Source organism: Trematomus bernacchii, unplaced genomic scaffold, assembly GCF_902827165.1.
Source record: "Trematomus bernacchii unplaced genomic scaffold, fTreBer1.1, whole genome shotgun sequence".
Classification (NCBI taxonomy): Eukaryota; Metazoa; Chordata; class Actinopteri; order Perciformes; family Nototheniidae; genus Trematomus; species Trematomus bernacchii.
Genome location: NW_022987524.1, coordinates 4,392,525 through 4,418,384, shown reverse-complemented (window position 1 = coordinate 4,418,384; position 25,860 = coordinate 4,392,525). Strand labels below are relative to the sequence as shown.

The 25,860-nt window shown below is 43.9% G+C and overlaps 1 protein-coding gene across 1 annotated transcript; it reads left to right on the top strand.

Moving 5' to 3' along the window:
• The first annotated feature begins 957 nt into the window (after positions 1–957).
• On the top strand, positions 958–25,075 carry LOC117473580 (major facilitator superfamily domain-containing protein 12-like). Its single transcript, XM_034119231.1, has 10 exons — positions 958–1,734; positions 7,822–7,941; positions 18,312–18,522; positions 19,019–19,136; positions 20,772–20,999; positions 21,446–21,538; positions 21,655–21,747; positions 23,300–23,487; positions 23,701–23,957; positions 24,059–25,075. Exons 1-10 carry the CDS (start codon positions 1,587–1,589, stop codon positions 24,091–24,093), a joined length of 1,491 nt encoding a protein of 496 aa, XP_033975122.1. The 5' UTR covers positions 958–1,586; the 3' UTR covers positions 24,094–25,075.
• The last annotated feature ends 785 nt before the right edge of the window (positions 25,076–25,860 follow it).

Here is a 25,860-nt window from a genome sequence, read left to right as displayed (position 1 = left end):
GAGGAATGATAAACAAGCATGATTATTAGTCAGTAGGAAATAGTAAACTAATTGTTATGCTTTCAAAGGTCTTTTCATTTGATGCCTCATTGACTTGGATATGCTGTGACTGAAACACTGGGATAAGAATGCCGAGAGGGTTGACAGCCGTTAGTGGCTGAGAGCTCATAGAAAACCAAGATGTTGTCAAATGTGGCCCCCTCTCTCAAATATCTAAATCATTCAGTATTGTAAATCCAGACTCAACTTTACATGACTTAGATTTGATCTGTGTACTTCTGAGTGTTTAAATTGAAGTTATCCATATATTCCATTAAACCTTCTTATTGAAACAGGCTCAAAGGTGCAGAAATGAACTCATGTATGGTATGAGGTACACTTTTGTGACATGTGGATATTATCCGGCTGAACAAAACGTGATCTGTCTCTTCAATTTGTGTCAACCACAGACCTTATTTCGAGCTATTTTCCCAAATCCTATGGAGAAATTGCATTGGTTTTTGTCGAAGGAACCGGAAGGAGTTTACTTCCGGGTTTTAGGACGCGTCAATGTGGCACTACATGTATGTAACCTGCTCAGAGGGAACTGGAACTGTGGGTGTGCTTTGACATCTATATAATAACCATACCTTTATATGATTAAATATACTAAATTCTGCTCAGTTGTATTTAAATAAACAGAACATGTTTCGGCAATGCAAACATTTTATAACAATAACGCCAATGTGTCTAATAATTCCTTTTAGTTTCTAAATTGAGAGAATTGTAGATACACAACGTTTAATGTTTAACATGTTTAGTTTACCACGTAACGGCGAAAGTGAGTGATGGCTCCCATGCTTTGTTAAATATACGATCTTTGGCTCACGTGAGGAAGTGAGCCCGCGAGGCTTCCCCTATTGGCCAAGAGGAGAAGGAGAGTTTCCTATTGGTCCATCCCTACTTTTTGTGCTTACATGATCATTACTGATCAGCGTTGTTGTTTACATCTGTTTGTCTTTGAGTTACTTAACGTGTTCAGCCGGTTAGCTAAAGGTTACCGGTGCAGCGGCTCGGTGTTCCCGTACCGAGCAGGAGTTAACGTTACCCGCCGTTGCTGCCGTTGTATGAAGAACAGTCACTGGAGTGGGCTGTGTCGAACTGTGGTTACCTTTAATGGGATAGCCCTGACAGAAGGCTGATACCTCTCGCATGAAGTCATGTTTAACTTTTGTATCTAGTTTGCTCGGTGTTGACATGTCAAAATACGGGTACGAATGAGGCGAAGGAAGCCCTTTTCCTCCCAGTAGCAGCTCTGTGCCGGTCTCTGAGGTGCTCCTTCTGGCTCAGTTCTCCAACGTCACCTGATCACAAGCAAATTGAAACCAAAGGAATGGAACGAAATATCATTTTGTCAGGGCAACATATGTCTTGCTGAACGGAAACCAAAATGATAAGTATATTTTTAGAACATTTACATGTGAAAAGGGGAACCGAAAATCCGTGTGACGTTATTCAGATGTGTCAGTGTGCCGGGCTTATTCTGTCATCGCTGTAGCTGATGAAGGCGCGTGACTTCTGTTTTGAGTGTTTTATCTGGAGCCATAATGTCGGACGCTCAGAGGTCTCTGCCCCCCCTGTTGAAGCTCAGCTATGCGGTGGGACACGTTCTGAACGACCTGTGCGCCTCCATGTGGTTCACATACCTGCTGGTGTTCTACCACTCAGTGCTGGGCTTCCAGAACACATATGCAGGTAAAGTGTGTGTGTGTGTGTGTGTGTGTGTGTGTGTGTGTGTGTGTGTGTGTGTGTGTGTGTGTGTGTGTGTGTGTGTGTGTGTGTGTGTGTGTGTGTGTGTGTGTGTGTGTGTGTGTGTGTGTGTGTGTGTGTGTGTGTGTGTGTGTGTGTGTGTGTGTGTGTGTGTGTGTGTGTGTGTGTGTGTGTGTGTGTGTGTGTGTGTGTGTGTGTGTGTGTGTGTGTGTGTGTGTGTGTGTGTGTGTGTGTGTGTGTGTGTGTGTGTGTGTGTGTGTGTGTGTGTGTGAAAAATGAAAAGAAAGAAAATGCTGATATTTGGCAAAAAAAGTGTGTCTTATCATTAGTGGCTGCAATGAGCCTGTTTTGCACTGCACATTTCTTCAAAACGGGGTTGCAGGCTCAGTGGCGGCGCCAGAGATTTCTTTTGGGGGTGCTGTGGGGTAGCTTGACGTTTCATAGAGGGTGCTCAAACATGTAGGGTTTCCCATTAAGGTACCGGGCGCTACAGTGGAATTTTCTACTGCAACACTCCCCACGCACATACAGTGTACCCGCGAGAGTTACAATGAAGGCTCGATAATCAGCTCACGGCATATAGGTGTAAGCAGGGGTAAAGTGCTATTTTTATAGGTGGTGTGTCTAGGGGGGTCCGGGGGCATGCTCCCCTGGGAAGATTTGTTTTTTAAATATTGAAGTTAAAAGCATCAATCTGGTGCACTTTGAGAGCAACATGAAGAGATCTATGGATACATCTCTCAACACCCATATGAAACAGAACTGTAAACAGATTTATTATTTCTTTATGGATATTTTACAAATCACTCCCCTTTTAAACTTTATTATTTTTTTTACTGTCATATCCTCCTGGGACCCAAGGAAATAAAGTGTCTTCCAATTTCCTTTTTTTTGTGATTTCCTACCTATTTAGGGTTAAAAAAACATCTTGCAATTTAGACTTTTTTAATTTAATTCAATTTTTAAATGTTACAGTATGTCCACTGTAGAGGACGTCGGGAACATGTCAGCCAAAATTAACAGATAGACTACGTCACGTATTATGGTTATAGAGTGATATTAATAAAAGAATACATTCACCTTTATTTAAAACATAAATAGGTAATTGATCTGAACATTGCTGTTTATTTGGTCACTAAAAAACTAATTTGGTTTTTGGTGAATCTTTCCAGATCTTCAAAGACTTTGTAGTCATTACACTGGGAAAGTACCTTGCCCCTTTCACACCAACGCGTTTTCAGCGCCGGCTTGGAGCTAGAGCCTGAAAAGTACCGGTTTTTCCTGTTCACACCGCAGCGGCGCCGCCTCTTAGCTCCGGAATCCGGTTCACTTCCAGCTCCAAAAAATTGTTGGTCTAGAAGCAAGAGCTTCGGAGCTAAGAGGCGGCGTCGCTTACGTCTCTCTAATGCTGCGTTCACACCGGACGCGATGCGAATATTCGCTTCGCTCTAATGCTGCGTTCACACCGGACGCGATGCGATGTTTGGGGGCGGCGCGATTACATGTAAAGTCAATGCAGAGATGCGGACAGACGCGAATTCGCTCCGACGGCGCGCATGAAGCGGTGGACGCGGCGCGAATCACGCAATTGAGGCGATTGAACGGTGCCGCATTAAACGCGAGAGTTCAATTTTTTCAACTCGAGCGTCAAATTCACGTGACGCGTTCTTGCGGACAAACCACAGACTGTCTGTGTCATGGCGAATACAGTCGCTGGTTTATTTATGTCTGTAGGCCGTTGTTATGAGTGTGGAATGAGCATATACAACGTTAGCTTAGCCTGGTCGACCCGATCTTCATTCAGAAAACAAGCGTTTTAAAAGATTTTTCGCCTGCCGTCTTGTCTGCAGACTTGTCAAGCATTAATTCATGGTTTTTACTAACCGGTATCAGTATGTTGTTACTTCGGCATCATTTAGAAACGTGTATTACAATTGAATCACGGTAAAATATGTTCATTTTGTTGTAGTTGTAGCTCCCGAGCCAGCGCGTCCTGTTTGAATGATGCGAGTAAACACAGCTGGCAGCCGCGGTGAAACTCGAGCGTTTAGAGCGATGTGATAGGAGCGATTAGAGCGAAGCGAATATTCACATCGCGTCCGGTGTGAACGCAGCATAATCGCTCCTATCGCATTGCTCTAAACGCTCGAGTTTCACCGCGGCTGCCAGCTGTGTTTACTCGCATCATTCAAACAAGACGCGCTGGCTCGGGAGCTACAACTACAACAACATGAACATATTTTACCGTGATTCAATTGTAATACACGTTTCAAAATGATGCCGAAGTAACAACATACTGATACCGGTTAGTAAAAACCATGAATTAATGCTTTGACAAGTCTGCAGACAGACGGCAGGCGAAAAAACCTTTTAAAATGCTTGTTTTCTGAATGAAGATCGGGTCGACCAGGCTAAGCTAACGTTGTATATGCTCATTCCACACTCATAACAACGGCCTACAGACCTAAATAAAGCAGCGACTGTATTCGCCATGACACAGACAGTCTGTGGTTTGTACTTGTTTAACTTTTGTCCAGTTTCTGAACAGATATGAGGAGCTGTGAGCTCTGTGTGCTAACTGCTAACAGCTAACGGTTGATGTTGTGTGGTTGAATGTCAGTGACGCCAGGCTGAGATCCTCACCGCTGATTGGCTTCCGCGAGAACGCGTCACGTGAATTTGACGCTCAAGTTGAAAAAATTGAACTCTCGCGTTTAAAGCGGCACCGTTCAATCGCCTCAATCGCGTGATTCACGCCGCGTCCACCGCTTCATGCTCGCCGTCGGAGTGAATTCGCGTCTGTCCGCGTCTCTGCATTGACTTTACATGTAATCGCGCCGCCCCCAAACATCGCATCGCATCCGGTGTGAACGCAGCATTACCTCGAGGCGTGCAGGAAACTAAACCCACCTCCCCACTTAAGGGGAACTGGGGATATGTATCAGCTGCTTGTGTGACAGTCAGACAGTGAATACTTTAGAGCCGTGTGAGCTAACCCGGAGCTAACGGGAGAATAAACTCCCGTGGAAGAGCAGCCAGCACTGCAGCGGTCGGTAAATGCCGCTGAAACACATTAATAAACAATGAACCACGGCACTCTGGAGAAAAGTATAAGGTTTGAGAAGTCGTTATTTAATTTAATCTGGCTTCGTATGATTAAAAGCAACACGATCATCGACCCGACGCAGTCCCCCGTTGTTGTTGTTGTTGTTGTTGTGAGCGCCGTTGGGGAGCAAATCAGCGATGTAAACGGTGACGTCATGACGCAGCAGCGGCAGCACCATCCCGGCTTGAGTGGTGTGAACAGAGCGGGAGCAGAAAAGGGAAACCGGAGCTGAACCAGAAAAGCTCTAGCTCGGAGCTAGAAAGGGAAAAGCGCTGGTGTGAAAGCCGCAATTGACTCGTCGGCACGGGCTGTAGGGTCATCTTGACTAGTTTTATGGATGTGGTCTCCATTTGACCATGCTCATAGAAACAAACTTGGCATTCCTGAGGCAATTCTCATTTTTCATGGCTCCACTTAAAATAAAAACAACAATAAGACATACGTGCTACTCTTGGCCCACAGGGGGCCATGTCTTTCCAGCTCGTCCCTATCTGTCTCTATGTCTGTATCTGTGCGCTCATGGAGCCTCCTGCATCTTTTCCCCCCTTCTTCTTGACCCTCTTCTATCCCAGGTGTGAAAGCCTCATCTCTCTCATCATCTGAGAGCTCAAAATCTGAATCTCCCTTAACTATCTGGTACAGAAAATGTCTGCTTCAGTTCCTTCAGTCTCCTGCAACAATATTGAGTCAAGTCCATGAAGATGGTTCTGACGTCCACTAGAATGGACATTTAGAAAATAGCTGTTATTTCAAAACTTGAATTATTTAATTGCTTTCAGAACTAATTATATAGTTCCTCACATGTTAATGAACAAGAACATATATGATTTTCATGGTAAAAAATACAATTATTCAACAATATTTTGGCGCGTTTCCACTACACGGCCTCGCTCGGTATGGCTAGGCCTCGTTAGGACTGGCTCACTTTATGGCGCATTTCCATTACAGTTTAGGAACTGGGGTAGTATCTATAGTAACGCAGTGTAGGCGGAGCCGTGACGTCATCTTCAATGAGAACTCCAGAAACACAACACAGCCGTTAGCTGTTAGCACTCAGAGCTCACAGCTCCTCATATGTTCAGAAACTAGACAAAAGTTAAACAAGTACAAACCACAGACTGTCTGTGTCATGGTGAATACAGTCGCTGCTTTATTTATGTCTGTATAGGCCGTTGTTGTGAGTGTGGACGGTCAGAGCATATACTGCGTTAGCTTAGCCGATCTCCATTTAGAAAACACGCATTTTAAAAGGTTTTTCGCCTGCCGTCTGTCTGCAGACTTGTCAAAGCATTAATTCATGGTTTTTACTAACCGGTATCAGTATGTTGTTACTTCGGCATCATTTTGAAACGTGTATTACAATTAAATCACGGTCAAATATGTCCATCTTGTTGTAGTTGTAGCCCCCTTGCCAGCGATTCTCTCTCTAGTTTAGCATACTCAGCCCGACTCAGCCTCGTTGTCTCTGGCCCTAGACCCACGATTTTATGAGGCCAGAAAAACTGTGAATTAGGACCCGCCGGCCGGTACTAGGCCAAGTGGAAACGCAACCAAAAACGAGCCGCTGACGTCACAGCCCTCTTAAACCGTGCTCCGCGCTGTAGTGGAAACGCGCCATTTGACTTCTCCTGCTGCTATAAAATGTTGTTTTTGGTATGCCAGCCATTTTGAATTAAAAGAAAGAGGAACTTCCCAGCATGCAATTGTAACCAATGACATATCACTGGAAAGACCAGGATGTCCTCTGTACAGTACATCAGAGATTGATAGAGTAGCTCAAAAGAGTAAAAGGAGATGCATGTTAACAAAATGTCCACTACAGTGGACATTTTCAATGGGCTGGGTCCCAGGAGGATAAAGTATTTCATACCTGTTTTTCATTTATTCTCTTATTTTTTTATAACTATAATGATCATATAAATGTGTGCCTCGGAAATAATTGTTTACATTAATCGTGACCAAACCGTTTGAGACCCACTGAGATAACTTAGACTAAAGTTAACTATCTAAACACTCAGAGAGTCCTTTAGCTCACTGAGCCTCTCAGTCTGACAGGAGAGGACTCTCCTCCACTTTGTTGTTGAAAAAGCTCCTTATATCCGTTAGCGTAGCTCGCTAGCACCAGAAGCTAACAACAACGATCTCCGGTACCGGTACGCTCTCTCTCTCTCTCTCTCGCTCGCACACAAAATGGCTCGTTCCACACACACACAGAGCCGAGCTTCAATGAAACACAGAGACCCAGACGTACTTGTACTGTACTGTATCATATTATTTTCGAATCAATAATTTTCCAAATTATGATTTAAAAAAAAAAAAAATAAAAGATTTCCATAACCATTTTTCCTGCTGGTCTCTCGCGCCCCCCCTGACATGCCTCTGCGCCCCCCCACTTTGAGAAACACTGCTCTACTGTGACATGTCTCCATGCTTTAATGCTCAAAAAGCTCTTTATTTTTCTCATACTGCCTGTGCTGCAGCACCTCTTTTCACCCTCTGTCTGAAACCAGAGCCCAGTCTGCTCTGATTGGTTAGCTGGCCGGCTCTGTTGTGATTGGTCAACCGCTTAGAGATGTCCAGCCCCTTAGCCTATCACGGACAATGTGTTGGAGCGCTAGCCAATAGAAGCGTAAGTTTTACATAGTGGTGCCTATGTGTGTGGGATAGAAACTCCCTCTGGAGGGAACACAGGGATTTATTATCCTTTGCAGACCATTTACATGCACACAAACCTATAGAACACACTACAGGAAAGGAAAACCCAAAAAAGCATAACAGGGGCTCTTTAAAAATCTGTCATGTTCTATCCACATATACACATATACGTGATATTAAGATTTTATTCCTTTTTATATCTTTTTTTAGAATAATATCCTACAGTGAGTGTTTTTCCTGTCTTGCAGTGTTCCTCCCGGTCTGACGCACACACTGATTATTATTGTGTTGTATATGTCCCTGTGGTGTAGGTGTGCTGCTGCTGGTTGGACAGATAGCTGATGGCATCTGCACGCCTCTCATTGGTTACGAGTCTGACCGAACCCCCGGCTGTGGAAACTACGGCAAAAGGAAGACATGGCATTTAGTTGGTGAGTCACACACATTTCCAAAAACACTATACACTGTCTACTCCTTATACCTCAAACCCTCTTTTATACCTACCTTGATGGTCTCTATACATTTAGATTGGTAGCCCCAGCATGTCTACCCCACCTTCTTCCCCACCCTTCTCTTTACCTTTCCCATCAATTGTATTGCACATACTTTTTTCATTCTGTTGCCATTAGGAATTCAAATGATTTATATATGTACGCCATTCCTATTTATTCCCTTCTCAGAAATGATTTACCCTCAAACAGTGAAGTGTAAACTCAGTGAGTTTGTGATCCACATACAGCTGTCTTTTACCAGTGGTGGAAGAAGTACTCAGATATCTTACTCAAGTAAAAGTAGCAATATCACATTTTATATACAGTGCATCCGGAAAGTATTCATACCCCTTCACTTTTTTCACATTTTGTTATGTTACAGCCTTATTTCAAAATGTATTAAATTCATTTTGTTTCTCAATATTCCACACATAATACCCCATAATGACAAAGTGAAAACGTTTTTAAAGAACTTTTTGCAAACGTGTTAAAAATAATCAGTATTCACACCCTTTGCTTTGACACTGAATATTGAGCTCAAGTGCATCCCGTTTCCACTGATCATCCTTGAGATGTTTCTATAACTTGATTGGAGTCCACCTGTAGTAAATTAAATTGATTGGACATGACTTGGAAAGGAACACACCTGTCTATATGAGGTCCCACAGTTGAAAGTGCACATCAGAGCACAAACCAAGTCATGAGGTCCAAGGAATTGTCTGTAGACCTCAGAGACAGGATTGTATCAAGGCACAGATCTGGGGAAGGGTACAGAAAAATGTCTGCAGCATTGAAGGTCCCAACGAGCACAGTGGTCTCCATCATTTGCAAATTGAAGATGTTTGAAACCACCAGGGCTCTTCCTAGAGCCCAAACCAAACTGAGCAATGGGGGAGAAGGGCCTTAGTCAGAGAGGTGACCAACAACCCGATGGTCACTCTGACAGAGCTCCTCTGTGGAGATGGGAGAACCTTCTAGAAGGACAACCATCTGTGCAGCACTCCACCAATCAGGCTTTTATGGTAGAGTGGCCAGAAGGAAGCCACTCCTCAGCAAAAGGCACATGAAAGCCCACATGGAGCACCTAGAGTACTCTCAGCCAATAGGCGCATTCACACCGCAGTACTTTTCCCACAAAGGTTCATCAGAACTCTTTAGTTCTCATGAACTGAGTAAAAAAGAGCTTCAATAGGCTGCAGACAGTAATGAGGTGACAGAGATGGACACAGACGGTGAGGGGGATTCTGACTGTGTTTCAGTTGCAGATAGTCTCTCTCAGAACGCAGAGATATATTCTTTGGAAGAGATTAATGCCTTTTTAGATGAGTCTTTTGGCAAGGCAGTGGAAGTGAGAGACTTTTTCCCTGACACTAACAAGTTTCTTCATACAGTGAGCACTCTTCAGAAAGTTGTAGGGTTAGACCTGCTGGATGAAAAGAAACGCTATCGTCTCAGGAAGCATGTAACTGCTATGAGAAAAGGTACGAAAGAAAGCAAAAGAGGGAAGAAACTGAAAATGTCTAAATAATTTCAACATGATCATGCAACACTGGGTGTCTCCTCTCTGCTGTGTGTACCTGTCTGTTCTTTTTCTCTGTCTCCTTCCTCTAATGCAGGGTTTCCCAACCAGTCGATCACGAGATGTGTCTAAAAATAGAACAACAATATTCTGTTTTATCGTTAATGTCCTATAACATAATCTTCCTGTGCCAGAATAATGCACTTGAACGCATCAAAGCTTTGTGATTGGCCGGCGTGACCCCATGTGTCGGGGCGTGGCTGGTGTGCAGTGGGCTGGGCACTATTTCGCTGACTGTCCGTGTCAACAGGAGTGACAGTCCGCACACACACAAGACCGCAATTATGGCAGAAGCAAAAAAGCCCAAAATATATAATTTTCACTCTGAGTGGGAGGATGATTATTTTTGTATCTATTCCAATTCAAAGTCTATCTGTCTCATCTGCAATGCGAGCGTGGCTTTATCGAAGAAGGGTAATTTAGGAGCGGCATTTCAAAACAGTGCACAAACGCTACGAGACGGAATTCCCTCCTAACTCTGCCCTACGCTCCCAAAAGGTGAGGGACCTGAAAGGACAGCTAAATGCACAGCAGTCACTTTTCACCAGGCCCAACAACAAGAGCAAGGCTGCTACCATAGCATCTTATCGTGTCAGTCACATTCTTGCGAAACACATGAAGTCTTTCAAAGACGGCAAAGTTGTGAAAGAAGCATTCCTGGAGGCTGCCGACGCGCTTTTTGGGGACAGTAAAAATAACAGTAGCATTTCAACAGGGTTTTGATATAATAAAAACTCAAGTTAGATACCGTTATTAATCAGCTATAAGTTTTAGTTTGTTCGAACTTATTCATTATAATTATTGTACAAAATGGTATAAGAATGCAAACTTAAATTGAGTATAGTCTATTATCAATTCAGGTTAAGAAACTAGTGTTGCTTGCATCCTATTTTAAAGGCATTTCTTTTTATACTCTACTAAAATGCAACAAAAAAAATGGTTTGATTCTATTAATTTAGTCTTTTTTATTGCACTCTGGCAGCAGATTCCTGTGTAGCTTCAGATCTGAGTTGTCTTATTAGTAAGCCTAATTTATACTTTTGTAGCAACACTATTTTTATATAATGGCAAAGAAAGGGTTCAGAGTCTTTTCTTTTTTTCCTCTGTCATATGTGGCAGCACTGTTCAATGTTTCTTGAAAACATTACCCACTGTAGTATGTGACGTGTGAATAAACTCCAACTCTGTATCAACAACACTGTTGTGTAACTTCAGTTAAATACTTGTGTGTGTGTAGATTAGAAAGTATTTTATGAAGTATTAATCGTACAAAGGTCAGTTTTATACAAGTAGAAGTGTGTATTTACCTGGTAGTAGGCTGTCAGTAAGGGCTACGCCTCTCTATTTGGACTGGTAGATCTCGGCAGACTGGCAACTTTAAAAGTAGCTCTCGGTTAAAAAAAGGTTGGGCACCCCTGCTCTAATGCAGGCTTTAAGGGTTGCTTCTTTAAACATTAACGGGGGTAGAAGTGCACAGAAAAGAGCTTTAGTGTTAGAGGTCTTTAATCAGAAAAAATGAGATGTGATATTTCTGCAGGAAACGCACAGTGATAGCCTGAATGAGACGGACTGGGGGATGTGGTGGGGGGGTCTGTATGTACTCAGTCATGGCTCAAACCTTAGTGCTGGAGTAGCTGTTTTTTTCTCCCCCTCTTTAAATGTTAAGATGTGATCCAGCACAGAGATAGTGGCAGGTAGAGCCTTGATGGTGAAAGTGGAACTGTTAGAGTTCTTTTTCACTTTTATTAATGTTTATGCACCCAATCAGGGCCCTGCACGTGTATCTGTGTTTCAGTTATTACAAGACAAGCTAGACACTAGTGTACAGCGGGAGTGTGTTATACTGGGGGGGGACTGGAACGTTTGCACTAATGTCACTTTAGACAGAATAGGACGGGAGCCGCATCCTCAGTCGTCCCTTTTACTGTCACAGGTGATAAGAGAGGCTGACTGGATGTGTGGAGGATGAAACACCCCTCTGTTAAACAATACACCTGGATGAGAATGCTAGATGGGGGCGTCAGTCTGCTTCTTTTATTACTCGTGCAGTGAACTGTCACATCCAACCTTTTGGTTTTACAGATGATCAGCTAGTTGCTTTAGATTTGGTTTTATCCAACACAGAGAAACCTAGATCGTTCTGGCAGTTTAATGTTCACATTTTACAAGATTTGATTTTCTGTGAGAATTTTAAATTGTTTTGGATCAACTGGAAATCAAAGAAAGAGTCTTTTCCCTCCCTGAGTCAGTGGTGGGAGGTAGGAAAGGCTCAGATTAGAGTGTTCTGCCAACAGTATACAGCCTACTCCACTGCCAACATTAGGAGGGCTATAGAGCACTTAGAGAGGGAGATCAGAGAGGTAGAGAGTGTGTCTGCTCGAAATATAGAACAGTCCCTCCTAAAGCAACAACAGCTTAACTGTTTTCTTCAGGAGAAAGCCAAGGGAGCTCTGATCAGAGCCCGTTTTACTTCCATGAGAGACATTGATGCACCAACCACCTTTTTCTTCAACCTGGAGAGGTCTGTGGGCCAAAGGAAGCAGATGGTATGTCTGCGTCTCCCCGATGGACAGGTAACCTCTGAACCTGCTGAGATGAGGAGGCATGCAGTGTCCTTCTACACGGACCTGTTCAAAGCCGAAGGTTGTGATGTGGAAGCTGCTAATGAACTTCTTCAGGGTCTTCCACAGCTAAGTCCAGCCGAAAGTGACACCCTGGGCTCTGACATTACGCTGGAGGAACTGACCTCTGCGGTGACACAGATGGCCTCCGGCAAGGCTCCGGGCATAGACGGTTTACCTGCAGACTTTTTTAAACATTTCTGGAGTATTTTAGGAAATGACTTGCTAGACGTATTGATGGAGTCCTTTGGGAAAGGGACTCTTCCAGCTTCCTGTAGGCGTGCAGTGATTTCACTGTTGCCTAAGAAAGGAGATTTAACCCTGCTGAAGAATTGGAGACCTGTGGCTCTCTTATGTACGGACTATAAGATACTGTCAAAGGTTTTAGCTAACAGACTGAAGTGTTTTATCAAACTTCTTATTGGTAGAGATCAGACATATTGCATCCCTGGCAGATCAATCGTGGACAATTTGTTTTTGATGAGAGACACTTTTGATGTTTGCAAACTGTATAATATAAATGTTGGTATTATTTTGATCGTGTGGATCACACTTTTCTGGCTGCCACTTTGCAGGCTTTTGGTGTTGGGGAGCATTTTTTTTTCCTGGGTGAAGTGTTTGTTGTGTTGTGAAGGTGGGGGAGGGCTGAGCAGACCTGTACCAGTTAAAAGGGGGATCAGGCAGGGCTGCCCTATCTCAGGCCTATTATATAGTATTGCCATCGAGCCCCTTTTGTGCAGACTTAGAAGCCGGTTGACGGGCCTGTGTCTGCCAGAGTCAGCTCAGGCCCCCCCGGTGGTTGTATCAGCTTATGCGGATGATGTCAGTGTTTTTGTCCAGGGTCAGCGAGATATCCAGGAGCTACAGGACAGTTTAGCTTTGTATAGGAAGGCTGCTTCAGCCAAAGTTAATTGGGAGAAGAGTGAGGCAGTTTTGGTAGGTCAGTGGAGTGTAGGAAATAGGCCCAGTCTTCCTGGTAACCTTAGCTGGGGAAACAAGGGTTTAAAGGTCCTGGGAGTTTGGTTGGGGTCTGAGGACATGGTGGCACAGAACTGGGAGGGATTGCTGGGAAAGGTGCAAGCAAAATTAGCCAAATGGAAATGGCTGCTACCCCAGCTGTCCTACAGGGGAAGAGTTCTTGTAGCCAACAATCTGGTTGCCTCGTCTCTGTGGCACAGACTCCAGGTGTTAACCCCACCGCCGGGCCTCATGAAACAACTGCAGCGGCTCCTCGTGGATTTCTTCTGGTCGGGTCATCACTGGGTGCCAGCATCGGTCCTGTACCTGCCTGTGGCGGAGGGGGGGCAGGGCCTCGTGGACATTACTGCGAGGACTGCTGCGTTTAGACTGCAGGCAGCTCAGCGGCTGCTGTATGGTGCCTCTCCCTGCTGGCTGGCTATGGCCCGGCTGTTGCTCTGGAGGGCAGGGGGCTTTGGTTTGGATAAACACCTGTTTCTGCTGAAGGCCCCTGCGTACAAGATAACTGGACTTGCACCTTTTTACTGCTCGGTCATCAATGCCTGGAAGATTCTGAGTTTTACCAGACCACCCGAACCCCGGCCTGGGATGTGGCTGTTTGAGGAGCCACTGTTTGACACTGGTTTTCTTTCTGGAACCCTTTTCTCTTCAGCCACCCTAAAAAATGCGTTCATTGAAGCGGGAGTGGTAAAACTTTGCCATTTGACGGGGGTCTCCACAGAAAAACTGGCTGAGGTGACGGGCATTCGATCAACCCGAGTTCTGGAGAACTTGGTAGATGAGGTGTGGCAGTCGCTGTCGCCATCCCACCGGACTTTTGCTCTGGATGCAGATCTGGCTGACCAGTGGAGAAAGGGACATGATTATGTTTTTCCTGCCCTGAGTGTGGGTCCTGCGGTGGGGGAATGGAGAGAGGAGGATGGTCTCCTGCTATCACTGGGGACTCTAACACCTGGAAAGTTCAGCTCCTGCAATGGGAAGAAGCTATACCTTAGCTGCGTAAAGGTGCTAAACCTCAGCTCGCTCGCAGGCGTCAGAGAGTCGAGGTGGACGGATGTGTTTGGCTTGGGCTTTTCCCCTCAGGGCAGCTGGAGGATCCTGTATAAATCTCCGGTTGAGAAACGGATGGCTGACATCCAATGGAGAATTGTACACGGTGCAATAGCCACTAACAAATATAGAGCTCATTTTGACCCGGGCACAAGGGGGGGGCTGTCCGTTCTGTTTTATGGCAGGAACATTGGAGCTTTTAGTGGTGTCCTGTCCCCGATTGGCTGGTCTTAAAACATTTTTACAGGGGTGGGTGGAAGGGTTCGGGGAGGTTTTCTCCATACCACTTTTTGTCCATGGCCCCAAATACATCCTGAAAAAGAAGGAAACCCTACTATTGATACATTTCTTGTATTAGCAATCTGGAAAAGTAGGAAGAACCAAGTTGCTGGAGTGGGATGGACGGATGTAGTGCTCTGTCTGAGGGGGCTGGTGGCAGCGCGTCTGAGGGTGGAGCATGCGTACTATACGCTGATCAATCATCTGCAGGGGTTTCTGGATGTGTGGGCTGTTGGGCAGGTTCTGTGCTCACTGGGGGAGAAGGACTCTCTAATATTGAAGTTTTAAAGGATAGGTGTAGTTTTTGTTTTTAAAGTGTGTAAAAGAGGATGTTTTTAAATGGGTAAAATGCTTTCAAATGGGGTTTTCAAATGATATTTATTTGGTAGTCATGAAAATCTGTTTATTTATTTATTTATTTGATTGTGTAATGTATTAGGTTTGTTCCGACTCTTTTGCAGGGTGGGTGTATGTTTAAAACAAATGCAAATAAAATTTGTTTTAAAAATCTTCTTCTTCTTCTTCTAAGTACATTAGGTTTCATAGAGCCAAACCATTTTAAGTGCTACTCAACTAGCTTTAGATAAGCCAGTCCTTTATTAGTATATACAGTAAGTGCTTTGTTAGTAATTGTATCGCTCGAAGTGGAGTCGAAAGAGATGAGTTTTCAGTCTGCGCCGGAAGTTGTGTAAGCTATCTGCTGTCCTGATTTCAATGGGGAGCTCATTCCACCATTTTGGAGCCAGGATAGCAAACCCACGTGTTTTTGCTGATGGGAACTTGGGTCCCCCTCGCAGTGAGGGTGCAGCGAGCCGTTTGGCTGATGCAGAGCGAAGTGCACGCGCTGGGGTGTATGGTTTAACCATGTCCTGGATGTAGGAAGGGCCAGATCTATTCACAGCATGGTACATGTGATATTTGAGTGTTTTATTTTTTTATTCATTTGCAAAAAGTATTTGAAAACTTTTGTTCACTTTGTCATTATGGGGTATTGTGTCTAGAATGTTGAGAAAAATAATGAATTTAATCAATTTTGAAATATGGCTGTAACATAACAAAATGTGGAAAAAGTGAAGGGGTATGAATACTTTCCGGATGCACTGTAACAAGTAGAAGTTTATAATTTAAAATGTTTAATCTTAAATCAAATGAAAAAAACATCAGAATATACCTAAAGTGCCGAAAGTAAAAGTATTTATTTTGCATTTCAGAAGGATTTATATAAAATGACTGCTGCATAATATCCCAACCTATAGTTATGTCAATGTTTATTCATTTTTACTTTATTTTTTATTTTGTAGTACCTCCAGTAAATGTACTTTTTACTGTCTCTCACACTGATCTAAACATTTAAGTCCAGAACAGGAGAAAACATTTATTTTCTTATTCTTCGTATTTTCTTCCACCCAATTTGTGTGCCTTTAAGTAGTGAGTGTTGAACAAAGTGTTGTAAAGCCCAGCCCCAAGGTCAATCTGGAGAAGAAGAACTGCCCTGTTTGAACGTGCTCCCATACATAAAGAACATTCATGTCACTTTGAATAAAACCCCTGTGTGGACTCTGCTCTCACACGACACACTGAGCACATGCTTTAGTCATCCAGCTCAGGTCAGATGATGTTTCTGAAGACAGCTGTCAGCGGGGGGGGCATGGGGATCTGTCCTACAGGGGAGAGACCTGACAGGAGTCCTGGTGACACACACATGCATCATATGGAAAACATACAAACCTAGTGACTTGTGACTTTTGCTCTGGAGACTTCATGAATCACTCTCATGTGCATGTGATGAGGTCATCTGCTACTGGTTCACTGGAGTGAATAAGAAATGGACATGTGCATTTTTACCAGTGGTGTAATGTATTTTTTATTTAACCTTTATTTAACCAGATAAAAGCATTGAGATACAATCTCATTTTCAATGCTGACCTGGCCAAGAAGGCAGCAACGTTACACATAACACAACACAAACATATAAAATACAGAGAACATAACTAAGAAAACAAAAGACGAAAAGGCAGTCACTACATTGTGCACATTAGGACAGTAAGAAAGGTACTTATTACTGCAAGAGCAGCTGGTGGTGAGGACTTCAGACAACTTCAATTTAAAACATGCTATAGAGACAAGTGCCATCAGTTTTAGGCTTGATTGAAGGTCATTCCAAGACCAAGGACCATAATAAGAAAGACTCCTTTTTCCAGCCTCAGTCCGTACAGTAGGAACCTGGAACCGTATCCAGGCACTGGATCTGAGGTTGTAAGAGTCACAAACTGGGGCAAATCTGACACATATGTAGAGTGGAAGCTTACCTAAAATGGCTTTATACATTAATAAAAACCAGTGCTGCATCCTACGCATAGTAAGTGAGGACCATCCAGTTAGGCTATACAGTGTGCAATGATGAGTCCTATAGGGTGCATTTGATATGTAACGCAGTGCAGCATGGTAAAGTGGGTCAAGTTTGGCCAAAACAGTGGGACAGGCAAATCTATAAATGGTATCACCGTAGTCCAGCTGGGACAGGAATAAGCCAGAGACCAACCTTTTACGGGATGAAATTGAAAAACAACATTTAAGTCTGAAAAGGAAGCCAAGAGTGAATTTCAATTTCTTAGTTAGAACTTCAATATGGTGTTTAAAGTTCAGATTACTGTCCAACCAAAAGCCCAGATATTTGTAGGTATCGACAAACTCAACAGAGACACCATCAAGGGTGTCAATGGAGAGGCAGGAGGACGCTGACTTGGGAGCAAAAAGCATTGCTTTGGTTTTCTTACTGTTCAATAGCAGTTTAGAATCAAGAAGCGCATGCTGCAGCGTGATACAATCTGATTTTAAATTGGAAACGGCCATATCCAGAGAAGGAGCACATGAGTATACAATAGTGTCATCAGCATACATATGATGGGTAGAAAATTGCATCTGATTACAAATATTGTTTACATATAATAAAAAGAGCAAGGGCCCCAAAATAGAGCCCTGTGGAACTCCCTTCTCCAAGGTGACAGGGTCAGAGACAGTACTACCCAACCTGACGCATTGAGTACGGTCGGTTAGATAACTCTGAAACCAGCAAATGGCATTATGACCGAAACGAGACACCAACATAACATTAGACATAATGTGGTGATCTACAGTATTAAAGTACATTTACTCAAGTACTGATTTTGAGGTACTTGTGCTTTACTTGAGTATTTCCATGTTACATACTTTTACTCCACGACATTCTAGAAGCACTTTGTACTCAAATACATTTATTCAACAAAAGCAGGCACTCTACAGATTCAGATTATAAGCTAATATGAAATATACATGAACAAATACATAAACTATATAGATATATAATAATAGGTTAAGATATCCAACCGCAGTATATTAAGTTATTAAAATTAGCTCCACCTGTACCAGCTGTGATGAACACATGAATGTATCAATAATAATCCAGTCATTTTATATGATTCTGAAATGTATTCTTTTGGTACTTTATTTTAATTCTTTTACTTAAGTAAGATTTAGTATGCCGGATTTGTACTTTTAACAGAGTTTTTTTTACACTTTAGTATTTCTACGTTTACCACAATGTTTCCGAACTCTTTAGTGAAGTCCTTGTTTTGTGCCCTGTGTGTGTGTGTGTGTGTGTGTGTGTGTGTGTGTGTGTGTGTGTGTGTGTGTGTGTGTGTGTGTGTGTGTGTGTGTGTGTGTGTGTGTGTGTGTGTGTGTGTGTGTGTGTGTGTGTGTGTGTGTGTGTGTGTGTGTGTGTGTGTGTGTGTGTGTGTGTGTGTGTGTGTGTGTGTGTGTGTCAGGTACTCTGAGTGTGTTGGTGTCCTTTGCCTTCATCTTCAACCAGTGTCTGGGCTGTGGCCCCCAGACCCCCCAGTGGGCCAGTCTGACCTACTTCCTCCCCTTCATCATCGTCTTTCAGTTCGGCTGGGCCGCCACCCAGATCTCACACCTGTCACTCATCCCAGAGCTGGTCAGCTGTGAGCACGCTAAAGTGGAGCTCACTGCATACAGGTGGGCACACACACACACACACACACACACACACACACACACACACACACACACACACACACATATACACATACAGAGGTGTAAACACATTTACTCAAGTAAAATTTATTATTTCAATTTGTTGCTACTTATTTCTTCTACCCCACTACAATTCAGAGGTCAATTGTGTACTTTTACTGCACTACATGTATTTAATACCATGTACTTTTTGCACTAAAACAAAGGGAAGGAGTTGTTGTTATTTATAGGTTAATATGCTATGATTTTACTGGTTGGGCCCACTTGAGATCAGATTTGGCTGTTTGACCCCTGTGCTTCACACTGTGTGTGTGTGTGTGTGTGTGTGTGTGTGTGTGTGGGTGTGTGTGTGTGTGTGTGTGTGTGTGTGTGTGTGTGTGTGTGTGTGTGTGTGTGTGTGTGTGTGTGTGTGTGTGTGTGTGTGTGTGTGTGTGTGTGTGTGTGTGTGTGTGTGTGTGTGTGTGTGTGTTGTGTGTAGGTATGCGTTCACAGTGATAGCCAACATCACAGTGTATGCAGTGGCGTACCTGCTGTTCCACATGCAGGCGGGGGAGGATGAAGACGCTCTGGGACCCGTAGATATCCCCGTCTTCAGGGTGAGGACCACTTCTAATTATACTGACTTTACAGTTACAGAGTGTGGGGGGGGGGGGCTTCTGAAAATCCCCACTAGTCATTAAAATACCATGACACACACAAAAGGCCCTGTTTCCCTCGCTGCAGAGCTGAGCTGGGATCAGTGGATTGTTGCTGGAGCAGCAGCCAGTATTGGAAAGTAACCAAGTACATTCATTCAAGAACTATACTTACAAGTATAATTTTGAGGTACTTCAACTTAACTTGATTAAGTTTAGAGGAGATACTTAAAGCATGTGAACTGCAGACCGGCCCCAGAATGGACTGACCTGAGGCCTGTACTACGAAGCCGGATATTTGCTTAGCGAGCTAACTTCAGGGAAAACTCTGGGTTTCCGGTCCAACGACGCTGGTTCTCTTTTTAGCGGGCTAGATCTCCATGGTAACTTATGCTGAGCGGCTAACCTGCTCTGGAGCAGGTTAGGTTCCAGGATAAGAAATCAACTCAGTGAAAGCACCGCCTGCTGACCAATCAGAGCTCAGTGTGCAGAGTTTAAAGCTATCAAGTCATATTACAGGATAGAGGAAATACAGAAAAACTGCCGTTGCAGGAAAGACGGCCGGCAAAAATCAACTGACTGTGTGAACGTGAAAATGAATAGAATATCCCCTCCCATCTTCAGAGCAATCTGACTATTATAACATTAGCGTTAAGAAAGCTTACTTAGATATCTGCCACGACATAAGTAACCAGATCAGAGTAACATTACGTACAGTCCGCGGCACTGTGAGTGCAGACGGCGATGTGTCCCATTATCATTCACATCATATCACATCATAATGTATCATATATTTCCTTATCTGAGTCAGCTTCTTGAGCCGTATCTGGCCGTGCAACACTCACAGTGTCACATACTGTATGCAGAAGTATTATTTTAAGCAACACATTAAGTTGATGAAACACTCGAGTCAAATGTAATTAAAGTCAGATCCACTCGTGTCTTGGACGGGGCAGTGATTTCATAAACCTGTTAATGTACGCATTCAAACACTTTTTCTTTTACCAGCAGTATTCACCTTGCAGGTGCAGCTATGTGGCTTTTATCCTGGATAAAGTGTTTAAGTCATGGATGTTTAAAGTTTAACTTCTTCATATATGTCTAATATTATAGTTGACTTTTCATTCAGGAAGTATGACGTTGCGCTGTCAGTACGCTTCTCCATGTTTGTGATTGGTCAAATGTTGCTAGCCCCGCCCCTGTTATGTGAACGTGCACATAACTAGATAGGGCACACCGGGCTTGAGTTACCGAGTTGATAACCAGCGTCGTAGGACCGCTTAGCGAGAGCGCGTTTGTTTTGGGTTAGTTAAGCCGGGTAACTCAAACATATCCAGGATATGTTGAACCGGCTTCGTCATACAGGCCTCTGGTTGGATCTCCACTTCCCCTCACCATTATGAGATGAGGCATCCAAACAATATGTGACGGTTTTGGAAACCAAAGCCCCGCTATAACTCTGGTGCTATATTCACCCTCTGCCAGTCACTGCAATAGAGTGGTAGTATGTTTTGAATCCCTCTCCCACAGTTCAGAGGAAGTGAAACAGACAGATGTCATCGCAAACCTTGACCTTGCTGTCCTGTGTGATTTCAGAACCTGGCGCTGATAGTGCTGGGCATCGGGGCGCTCTTCTCCCTCTTCTTCCACCTGGGAATCAAAGAGAAGAGCTCTGGAGCAGCAGGCGAGGCGGGAGGAGAGGAGGGGAGGAAGAGGGTAGAGGAGGAAGAGGAGGAAGAGGAAGAGCGCAGACCCCTGCTCCCTGTGACCTCCTCGTCCCTGCTGCAGTGGAAGTGTTGGCTGCAGCAGCCTTCTTTTTACCAGGTGGGAACATGTGGACCTGGAGCAGCTGTTCTGAGTTTGGACTGACAGAAAGATGTTTTTAGATCATTACATTATGCTTTTAGTGCATTCAACTATGAAGACACAAACTCTAAGGCAAGAACCCTGCAGGTACATTTCCTATCTGTAAACCCATCCAGATGAAGTGCTACTGCTTTACTTCCAGCCAAATCCTTTGTGAGCGCTACATACAGAAGAGATTATTATTTGTAATCAAAGATTCAGTTCCAACAGGTTGGAGAGCAGGTTTTCAGTCTGCAACAGGATGTGTAGACTCTCCGTTGATATCAATGGGGAGCTGCTTCCACCATTATGGGGCCAGGATAGCAAACAATAATTAGCAGTGTTTCATTTCAGCAGCTGACAGTTTCCTCATGTTGCTTTGTTTAGTCCCAGGCTGTGTGACAGCTGTCCCTGTCTCTCTGCAGGTGGCCTTACTCTACATGTCTACCAGGTTAATAGTCAATCTGTCTCAGACATACATCTCCATGTATCTCATCAACACTCTGGGGCTGCCCAAGGTAAAGACTAAGTCACCCCAATCATCCTTTTTATAAATATATATCAATATATTCCAGTTTTAACATGGAGCAGCCCCTCACTGATTCTCATCTCTTTTTGTTCCTCCCACCAACAGAAGTTCATCGCCACCATCCCGTTAGTGATGTTCCTGAGTGGCTTCCTGTCCTCATTCATCATGAAGCCTGTCAGTAAACTCATTGGGAAATCTGTAAGTAAGACTGGCTACACACCTTTTTTTAATATCATTTACTTTTTTCACACAGACATGTTTTTTCCCATGAAACAAAACGAAAATGTAGTCTGATTATATACTTTCACCTTTCATCTAGAATGTCTGAATTACTGCAACAATCAGGACTATAAAGACATATTTTGTCCACTCCATTTACTTCCTTCAGTACTGAATAGTGTACAACACTCTCACTAAATATCTGTCACAGATAATGCGCTGCATTCAGAGCTTTAGATAAACAGAGACAAAGAGTGGACTGACAGGTTCTCTGTAGTCAGCAGAGTGCTTCCTCATCGGATCCACACTATGGCCGTATCTCATTTCTGGGATTTCCCCTCCTCGACTCCTATCCTCGTGTCTTAGTCCCGCCCACAGGAGATGCGAGCGGAGGAGTCAAGGAGGGGAGCCGAGGAGAGAGGAGGGGAAGCAGCAGGCGGTTAGAGAAATGAGAACTCCTCTCCTCTGAGCGGTCATTTTAAAGAGACGTCCATTAATGATGACAGGAGGTACAGCAGCCCTCTGTCTGATGGACAGATGTGTTCATGACCACTTATATATTTACTTTTAATTCATTCACAGTGCGGTATAATGAGACAATAACAGGCTACAGATGCAGACACACACACATATATATATAGCCTATAGGTATATATATTTATAATATAAATATATACAATTTCAGAATCAAACAAGTATGAGAGCACTCATAACGTAACACTATCAGAGACTGGATATACCCCCCCCCCCCCTCTCTGGTCGCTACAATGAGGAAAATAAATTACGGGCCAAAAGTTTTATTTACAAGTATTAAAAGTAAGCAGAGGACACCAAACCAACTGAGACCTGTCTGTCCGCTGCATCTACGCACACACTGTACCACACACACCTACACCACACACGCACCTACAGCTCCTAAAGCATATAATCAGGCTACAGCCGTTGTGTATTTTATTATGTGAAGCACTAATGTTTAGAAAAATATCGACTTTGTTTGTAGATATCTACTAAACTAAAGCAAATAAAGAGAGTAGGCCTGTTATACTGAGTGATATATATTATACACACTGCTCTGCTTTCTGCACGGACCTCACAGCTGTTCTCTCTGTAAACATCGCGTCGTGATGAAAGCAGTTAATAAAATAATATCCAGGGGATGCATGCAGCGCTGTCATTGGCTGAGATCAGTCCGGCCGTGCGTCACGACTCTTTGAAACATCTCACTGTTGCCGGAAATACATCCGTGGAGGACCCATCAGTGTATCCTCGTTTATAACTCCTCCAGAGAGCCTCCTCGACGCTCGATCCTCGGTCCTCGAAGTGCATTTAGAGAAATTAGATGTCCTTCAACATGGCGCGCTGAAATTCATTTCCGGGTCACTACCGGAGGACCGAGGAGTCGAGGAGGGGAAATCCCAGAAATGAGATACGGCCTATCACTGAGTGATACGTAAACAAACAGCAGCATCTGATTGTGTACACTGATCCATCTCACCTGTCACACGGTGTGTCTCTCTCCTGATTGGTCCAGCTCACCTACTTCCTGGGCCTGCTGTTGATCATGGCCTTCTCCTACTGGGTGCTGCTGGAGGGCCAGATGGGTCAGCAGGTGTACGGGGCCGCGGTGCTGCTGGGGGCGGGGTCCGCCACCATCCTGGTCATATCACTGTCCATGACCGCGGAGCTCATTGGAGGACAGACGGTACTGTGTGTGTGTGTGTGTGTGTGTGTGTTGGTGTGTGAGAGAGAGAGAGAGAGAGAGAGAGAGAGAGAGAGAGAGAGAGAGAGAGAGAGAGAGAGAGCGAGAGAGAGAGAGATTCGAGAGAGAGCAGTCGAGCAGAGCTAGAGAGCGCTAGCGAGATAGAAGAGGCGAGAGAGAGAGAGAGATAGAGAGATAGACTGAGAGCGTGATCTCTCTCTCTCTCTATCTAGCTATCTCTCTCTCTCTCTATCTCTCGCTCTCTCTCTCTCTCTCTCTCTCTTCCTCTCTCTCTCTCTCTTTCTCTTTCTCTCTCTCTCTTCCCTCTCTCTCCCCCCCTCTTCCTCTCTCTCTGTCAGTACGGTGGTGTGCTGCCCGGCCTGTGTGTGGTTCTATCATAACGTCATGGTGATAGTGACGGGGGGCGTGGCCGTCGTCGCCGCTCTGGCGCTCTGCTCCATCCTCATCTGGCCAATCAGGATCCGACCCCGTGAGTCTCTCCACCTCACTGATAGAGAGTGAAATAAGGCTGTGCCCTAACTACTCCTTCCCTCTGTGTGTGTGTGTGTGTGTGTGTGTGTGTGTGTGTAGGTGGTCTGCCAGAGGATGCAGCCATTGTAAACTAGCAGCCCCCCCCCCCCACACCTCTTTTACGGACAACGTTCACCCTGCGAGACAACAGGAAAACTGCAGTCAGCAGGAGGAGCTTCACTTGAAAGATTCTTCTGTAGTTTGCAGGAACAGCAGGAACATTCAGCCCTTTCTGATGAAGTCAGAGCAGAGCAGGGAAACCAAAGGAACCGAGAAGGGAGACTTTTTATTTTATGCTTAACTGACAGTTATAGCTACTAAAAACCTACATCCTGTTTTCCATAATTTCCCCAAAAAGATGTGTCGTTGCAGTCTGGGTGTTATGAAAATCAGCTGAATACTCATTTGCATCATAAAAGGTCATCAGAGCTAAAGAAGAGGACGCTAAAGGGAACCAGATCCAGACTGTGGTGCGTTCACAGACACTGCACAATAAGCAGTTTTAACACAGTTCTTTGCAATGTTGGCGACTTTCTTTTGATGTGACCACATTCTAAACTTCATTCCAAGACTCTAAGTGCTAAGGCTTCAGTAAAGGTTCATTACACTAGAGAAGGACACATTGATAGAGCACTACATTGAAACAGACTGTCAGCCGGTACAGACGACACTGAAACAGGAAGCTACCTGAGCATCAGAGAAGTCTCACTCAGAATCACTTTACATACAGGACACTGTCAATATGTTTACACTTTTAGTTGGAATCATCATGGAACAACTCATTACGATAAGATCATATTTCTATTGTAATAATTTCTTTGTACATTGTTTTACCCCTTTATAATCACAAACCTTAAGGAAAATATATAAGGGATATTTTTATAATCACAGATGAACTTGAAAAGCAGAATTGTATTACATTTGAATTAATTTTAAAGGGATCAACTGATTTTTAATAGGTGAATGCCACTATAAGGGATTTACACTGGTGATGTTCAGAACAGGGACTTCTGTGCTGCTGTTGTTTTATAAAGAGACACGTATTAAACATTGGTATGAGGTGCAACTGGAAATGTATCTGTTTGCCTTCAGTCATTCACTCTGCCTTATAGAAAAGTCAAGCACATAACCACATGGTACCAGCAGGAGGAGAGAAGCTGAAGTGAGGGAAATAAAGTCAACAAATATTTTTAAAAGGCTGCTTTTGGGGGGTTTCCCTCTCCTGTAGTGTGTTATAGGTTTTAGTGCATGTTAATGGTCTGCAAAGGCTACAATCCCTTTGTTCCCTCCAGAGGGAGTTTCTCCCTAACACTAAATACTGATATACACCTGAAAATGATTTAAAGTGGACCTATCATGCTATATTTGAATAATATAGTGTAGGACCATACCTATATAAGGCATATTTATACTTTTTTATTTTCAAAATACCAAACAGATCATGCATTTTAGCCATGCCTCATTTTGCTCAATTTGACATTTTTTTTAGCTCTGGGCAGATTCTGTGAGAACAGCACCATCTACAGGCCTGGCATATGTACTACAGCGTCTCCAGCTCTTTCGAACGGCAATGGCCGTGGCTGTCTCCTCCTGATTGGTGGAGTTGGCCCAATAGCCGGAGCTCCTCCGTCCTGATGTCAGGACAGTGTTAAAATCTGGATCAGTTTTTATCAGATCCGTTGCAGCCCCTTTTTTAGAGATTTGGGTATGGAGGAAAATAGAGAGGGTTGTGTTTTCTGACACTTGGTGAGTTCCCTGGAACACCGGGGACACATATTCATGTATAAAAGACGTGCAAAAGTGCATTTTGCATGATAGGTCCCCTTTAAGCAAGCAAAGACAATCATTCCTTTTGTGTGTTT

Bases quoted from the DNA above. Each gene is read 5' to 3' on its own strand.
- LOC117473580 (XM_034119231.1), top strand. From the start codon at position 1,587: ATGTCGGACGCTCAGAGGTCTCTGCCCCCCCTGTTGAAGCTCAGCTAT. The intron at 18,523-19,018 runs GTGGGCACACAC...TGTTGTGTGTAG, and splicing joins GTGGAGCTCACTGCATACAG to GTATGCGTTCACAGTGATAG. The intron at 21,539-21,654 runs GTAAAGACTAAG...TCCCACCAACAG, and splicing joins ACACTCTGGGGCTGCCCAAG to AAGTTCATCGCCACCATCCC.